At 43.5% G+C, this 7,283-nt stretch overlaps 1 protein-coding gene across 1 annotated transcript; it reads right to left on the bottom strand.

The window, feature by feature from the left end:
• Window positions 1-4,170: 4,170 nt before the first annotated feature.
• LOC132998842 (tripartite motif-containing protein 16-like) lies at window positions 4,171-5,841 on the bottom strand. Its single transcript, XM_061068589.1, has one exon. It carries the CDS (start codon window positions 5,839-5,841, stop codon window positions 4,171-4,173), a length of 1,671 nt encoding a protein of 556 aa, XP_060924572.1.
• Between the last annotated feature and the right edge of the window lie 1,442 nt (window positions 5,842-7,283).

Consider the following 7,283-nt stretch of genomic DNA (forward strand, 5'->3'; position numbering starts at 1 on the left):
CATAATTTTTATTTGAACATGCTGTTTGTGTTGGAGGCTCCATGCAGGACACGTCCGCTTCTCTTCTTTAGATCAGGATCCTTCTGCTCAGTAGTATTCATCCTCCAGGTTTGGTTGATAAGGATTTTCCGGGTCGGGCAGCAGAGGACGGAGCGGATTGTAATCTGATCAGAAACACATCAGCAGAATCAGATCGATGTTAAGTATGTGATAACGTTTTGAATTCTATGTTATTAGTAGTTTGTCTTCTTTCATTAAAAGAGACTTAAACAAAAACTACTGAACAGATTTTCAATTAAACTTTTCAATGATAGGCGCAGATCCAGGAATCTTTTATCTCTATAGACACAGACTTTCTAGAAAATAAAACACGGCCTGTTGCTAGGCTACATACTTTTTTCTACAATGGAGGTTGTGTGGTTTCAGGTTATGCGTTGTTTTGTTGGCTGAACTGTAAGACTCAATGGAAACCTCACCGTCAGTGTGGCCAAGGTGGTGTTTGGGGAGGCGGGGGTCGAAGAGCAGCACCAGCTTTGCGCTGCCGTCACCGTTTCTGCAGGAATACGACAAGAGATGAGGCCACAAATAGTTTCTACAGTTACAGGAACCAGGTGAGGGCACTTTAAGGTTTTCAGTTACTGAGTGCTGTGCTGGATAAGATATGAATTAGGGAAAAGGATTCAGTGAAGCATTAGATCACGGCCCTGTTTACTGAGATTACAGGGAAAAGGAGGAAGTGGCGGCAGCACACGCCCTAGAATGTGAAGTAAGGACGACCTACCTGGTCAGAACAGGTGCAGACAGACTTCCACTGACCACCAGGGACACGAGCACGAGGAGAGCAAACATCTCGTTCCTGAATTGGTTTGGCTATGTTGTTAAAGAGAACACACAGAGCAAACTGCAGCAAAGAATCAAGTCTCCTGAGGTTCTAGAATCACTCAAGTGGTTGCTCCTGTCGTGGCCATTTTGAATGTAAACACATTTACTGTTAATCTGAGTGCACACCACTTCAGCTCAATGAGGATCAGTCAGCTGTGTAATTCATGTCATATAGCGAAAACCACATGTTTTTTTAGGCTACAACAGAACAATGACATTATGCAAAAAAGAATACTGAGGTGGGTGTGCCTGACTTCAGGTCAGTCAGATTCTTCCTCAAGAGCCCTGTTTTATTAACCCTTCGATACACAAGCTATGCAAACCCCTTCTAGCATGAAGAACATGGGGAAAAAATTACCAGAATTGATTTCCTGTGTTATTTCATGCACGGCTGGGTGTTTTCTCTGCTGTATCTTTCAGAGCTTATTCTTCCTTCTTCATTTAGGAGAAGGCTCTTTTGATGATAGGAAAATGTGTCTTCAAAGACTCATCTTCTATGTCATCAAAGGAGCCTTCCCCATTTAGGAGAGCTGAATTCCACGACTGTTGTATTTCGAGTTTTTATTTTGTTGATCCAGCTATGGTTAGCTACTAACAGCTAGTTAGTATTGTAGATATTTCTCTTCCTCACTAGCAATGGATTGAGTAATACGACTAATATGCATCAGATGTGCAAAAGCAGGTGTGTGATAAAAGACATTTATTTCACAAATATAGCAAAGAAACAGTCATCCATGCATGGACTAACATATTAAAAGTGTAGAGTTACAGAAATGATTTTAATTCAAAAAGTATCAAAGGAAAATAAAAATAAGGATTTGTGATAATCAAAAACAAGTTCATCGGGGAATACCTGAAATACTGGATGATGAAATTCATTCACTGCAAAGATATAGAAAATAAAAACTGAGCTGGGTCACTTTTGACCCAAATTGTATGTCACAGGGTCAAAGGGGGAGGGGGAACCACCACATGATGAAATGGAGAAGGCCCTCTTCTCTTCTCATTTCAATTTGTTCTCTGAACAATTTCCTGAATATTCCTTGACACAGAAACATCCTGGATGATGTAACGACTCTATAAGTTTACACCACATTTAATTATTTCCTGTCTGTTTTGGAGAAATCCTGTTTTGTGCCTGTGTTCCCTGAAGCGTTGGTTGCATCCTTGTTGTCGGACATTTCCACTCGACGCCAGCAGCACTCACAGGAAATGTTTGATCAACTCTTGGATCAGACTCATTTCAGTGGAAAACGCTTGTTAATAGTGAATAAGTGTCTCTCTGCTGGATTTTACCACCTGTTAGCGATTGCTGAGACCATTGAACACGCTAATTGGACTGAGTGGTCCTGTAGTGTGGCTCGGGGTGGCCGGGGTGTGCGACATTTGAAAGCTCTTGCAAACTAGCTTGTTGACTTTGTGACCTCGGGCATGAATAATCGGTGAAGTGCTGCAGCCGCTCAGCTAAACATTTACTGAGCTCTACGAGTGCATCCTCTGATCGCAGCAGTTTCGCTGGAATGGATTGTTTTTCGCTGCCAAATTTAGCTCTTTTATATCCCGATGTGTTTCAGCCCTAAACACAAACGCTCATCAAACTAATTCCCCAACATTCCACCGGCTTTCAAATCTGGGGTCCTGAATATCTCCCTGATATAAATAAATTCCCCTCGTGTGTACGTTGAAGGTCTGCGTGATTCACGGTGGATAAAGAGTTCACAGGCTTGATTTGACTTTGCACCGGTCAGACCTGGCTGTCCCTCCTGCGCTTGGCCATCCATCAACCTCTGGCCGGGTTTGTTTAACCCTGCACCAATCAACTGACACAACACATTACTGTGCAATTTATAAGCAGCAGAAAATCCCTTCCCCTTGAATCAATCTTTACGTTCTTCACGATGAGAGAGCGCCGACCGTTTTAATTGTCCTCCAATCGCTTTCCCACAATGTCAGCTCTGTTTGACCTTTGCTTTACAATCCATTAAGTCTCTCTCTGTGCTGAGGTGTGATGCCAACATTGATGAGACTGTCCTGATCCACAGCTCAGTGACTGCACCCTGGCAGGAAGTAAACAGGCATTTAGCTCAGGCCAAACCTTGAAGTGTGAGCAGAGCTTCTTTCGATTAATGTTCCATGAGGCCGCCTGTTCTAACAGTGGTAAGTGCCGGAGTCATTACACAGACCGGAGCAGGTTTGATATGACAGATGCTGCGCTGCGTTTTAACCTCCTCTCACATGGCACAGACGACTTAGGATTCACTTCACCGAGAAAACGAGACGGATAAAACCATTTTCCATTAATGACAATTCAATATCATGTAGAGATTTACCAGCTTTGCTAGTTGAAACACTGCAAAGGCCGGCGCATGCTTCTGCGTTTTCAGAGACATGCAAGGACATGCAAGTGCAAGAGCCACTTGCGTGCGTCAAGTAAAATCAAGTAAGACCAAATATGGACAAAATAGAAGCGCGTTTGGCAAGAGATCCGAAAGTATGACCACTTGTATAACCCGTCACTGATGGAATACAAGAACGCGCAGATGGCCTGCAATTCCTGCATCTCGGCTAACGTCGGTTTGCAGGTCAACGAGTGTACGAAGCTGTGGAGGAAATTTGTCCGCCAGAAAAAGGCTATGAGGAGCAGCAGTGGCGATGTAAATAAACAGTCGACGACGACTGCCATACACAAAGAAGGTCGTCTTTGACAAAAAACGTTACTCCACGTATTGTTCTGGCGGTGAATTGCTTTGCAACACGCGCAACCCTTGGAGAATCATAAATTAAAACGTGTCCATCGACACAGCTGCGTGAAAAGCTGCAGCCGCAGTTGCAGAACCATGCGCTGTTATAAAGTCTCCATGTTTATCCCCAAAATAAATAACACCACTAAATCATCAATGACAAGAGATGAAGACATTTCTGAAAAGGGAAAAATGTGGTATTGGTGCCTGCATGGTATCAAAAAACTTTAACTTTATATTTTCCTTTGCAACACTAATCAGGATTGATACAGATTCTAAAACATCACAGAACCTTATTTCTACTTTGATTTAGAAAACAACAGCAACATTAGTTCTTTCAAACACATTCATGTCAGTGTAATTATAGATTTGTGTCTTTACAAGTGTGAACTAAATATGTGTGATAAAGGAAGGTCAGTGTTTGATTGACAGCTGATCTCTGTGCGGAGCAGAAACGTCACCACAACAGACTTTGATCAACAAACATGGAGACAAAAGAAGTTAAATATTTACACACAGAATCTAAATCACTTTTAATGACACAAGTCTATTTGAGTTTACAGAACTCAGCTGTGGATCCAAGACAATGAACCCTAACTCCAGCATAGAGAGGCTGAGTGAATGTGGTCTGGACTCTGTGGAGGAGAGTCATGGTGTCAGAGACGCTGTAGATGGACAGAACACCTGCACTGTGATCCAGGTACACTCCTACTCTGGAGGACACAGGACCTGACACTGGAGTCCTGATGCTGTTGTAATCAAAGCTACGAATGTTTCCAAAACAAGATAATGACCAAGATTTATCATTGTATCCAAATATACATTCATCTCCTGATCTGCTGATATTCTTGTATGTGACTGCTACACCAACTACTCTCCCCCCCCCCACCTCCACCTCCCAGTAAAAACGTCCAGTCAGACTCTCTCTACTCAGGACCTGAGTCGTACCAGTGAATCTGTCTGGGTGATTAGAATAAGACTGATCTTCACGCATTAATGTTACTTTTCTGTTTCCCTCAGATAATATCAGACGTTTGTATGCTGTGTTTGGATCCAGTGTGATTTCCTGTGAATATTTTAAGAAGTCAGCTCTGGTCTCTGGCTCTGGTTGTGGCAGTAAAACATCCACTCGAGACACAATCTGTAAAATTTCTGTCTCTGTCTCACTCAGAATGTCCTGTAGTCGACCTCTGACCTGTGACACAGCTGCTTTCACATCCTCAAAGTTCCTCATAAGACGGATCCTGAAGCTGGATGAGTGTGTAGATCCACTGAGTGGTGACAGTGAGGGGTAGTTGTGTAGAAACTGGTTGTGATCCTCTGTGGCTGAGAGCTGCTTCAGTTCATGGTCTTTCCTCTTCAGCTCAGTGATCTCCTGCTCCAGTCTCTCCTGAAGCTCTCTGACTCGACTCACCTCAGTTTTCTGCTGGGATCTGATCTGCTGCTTCACATCAGAGCTTCTTTTCTCCAGCAGACGGATCATCTCAGTGAAGATCTCCTCACTGTCCTCCACTGCTTTATCAGCAGAGCCATTGACGGCCTCCTCCTCCTGTTGAAGCAGCTTCACATCTTTCTCTGTGTCCTGGACTCTCTTCTGGATTGTTTGTCTCCTCAGCCCGAGCTCTCTCTGCCTCTCAGTCCTTTCTGCTGCAGCTGACACTGTGTTGTGGTCTTTATGTTCCTCCACAGAGCAGAGATAACAGATACACGTCTGATCAGTGCGGCAGAACATCTTCATCACCTCGTCGTGACGAGAGCAGATGTTCTCCTGGAGCTTCTCCGAGGGCTCCACCAGCTTGTGCTTCTTAAATGGAGCTGACTGAAGGTGAGGCCTGAGGTGTTTTTCACAATAAGAGACCAAACAAACCAAACAGGACTTGAGAGCTTTCAGTTTTCTCCCAGTGCAGACATCACAGGCCACATCTTCAGGTCCAGCATAGCAGTGATCAGCGGGAGCAGCTTGGAGTCCAGTCTTCTTCAGCTCCTCCACTAAATCAGCTAACATGGTGTTCTTCACCAGAACAGGCCTCGGTGTGAAGGTCTGTCTACACTGAGGGCAGCTGTAGCTTCCTCTCTCCTCCCCATTGTCCCAGTGGGTGTTAATACAGCTCTTACAGTAGCTGTGTCCACAGCCAGTAGTCACCGGATCCTTCAGTGGATCTAGACAGATCGAACAGCAGAATCTTTCTCTGTCCAGTGGATTTTCTAGCTGCGCCATTTCAGCTGCTGCCAGTGACTGTAGAACAGATTCACTTCCTTGTTCACTCCCTGCAGGGACTCATCTCCCACAGTTCAAAGCTTGTTGTTCACTGGTTCTTACACTTCCACACCTGTAAAGGGAGGAGACACAGACATATTCTGACTGGGAGGAGCTGGTTGTGTTTGAGGAAGAACTTGTTGGTGTTTCAGGATTTACTGCATTTCACAGTGGCCTGTCACACCTGGTGTTAAGAGGAGATTCAGTGAGAGGCAGAGTGAGTTATCCTTCATTCACAACATACAGTTACAATTACAGTCAAATCAAATAGATGCATTTAATAAAATACACCTGTGTATCGATTTTTCTGAAGATCGGTCAATGTGAACCGTGGTCTTGGGGGGCACTGTTGAGCCATTTTGCACGCCCATTAAAAATTCCACAAGAATACGTACATTTTTACCACTATCAAATTTTCTGCAAATTTTGTAAGAATTTGAGCATGTGAAAGCCCTCAAAAAGCCAATTAATTTGCCTGGTAAAAAAAACTAATACTTACAATTTCAATGTTTTCTTTCTGGTATTAACATCATTGTCGCAGGTTTATGATAAACAACAACTGAATGTGCAAATGTTCCACACAATCAAGTTATCTGCTAAATGAACTAAGAGGAGCACGACACTGCCTCCTGGGCAACACCATTGTGATTGATTTAAAGAAATAAAACAAGCCAGGGAGCTTTTTCTCCAGCACTGAGGGGACACGTCTGTTCAGGACTGTGAGATTCACCTGAACACAAACTCTCAGAATACCTGATTTAAATGATCTCAAACAGACAAACTACCACCTCCGAGGCAGAAGAAGAATGTTTGTGTCGGACTGGAGACGAAGACGACCTCATGATCCTCGAGTTAAGGGCCGGTAGCAGATTTTGAATATTCGCTCTTGACTGTTTTTGCTGCAAAAAAATAGTTTTTTTGTGATTTCAAATCCTGTTTTTTAGCAATGAGAGAAGCAAACGATGGCAATCAGTCATCCGGTCCAGACTTGTTTCTATCTACCTCCAACATGAAGCTGACATTTGGTATTTATTGAAATGTCATGATTTGTCGATTGACGTTTGTTACGAACAATGTTCCTGGAATAACTTCTCAGGTAGTTGTGGCCACTGGCGGTTCAGCCAATTAAAACATATACAAATAAGGTGACATTTACTTTCCGGCATCGCTGAGCACAGCCTGACTGGGCTGTGCGACTGAGGGCTGTAGTGTTTCTATACCTGAATTACAGAAGAGTGAATTAGAATTAGAGAAGAGTTTGACCATTACAAACACAGACAGCTTGACACTCGAGGGCTCGGACAATAATGTTTCCTGTGTTGTGTCTCGTATCAACACATTTTAATCAAACCAGAAAAAGTCTGAGTTCCTCTCTCTGCAACGTTAATATGTTTGGAATCTCA

The sequence above is a fragment of the Limanda limanda genome, chromosome 3, assembly GCF_963576545.1.
Source record: "Limanda limanda chromosome 3, fLimLim1.1, whole genome shotgun sequence".
In the NCBI taxonomy this organism is placed as follows: Eukaryota; Metazoa; Chordata; class Actinopteri; order Pleuronectiformes; family Pleuronectidae; genus Limanda; species Limanda limanda.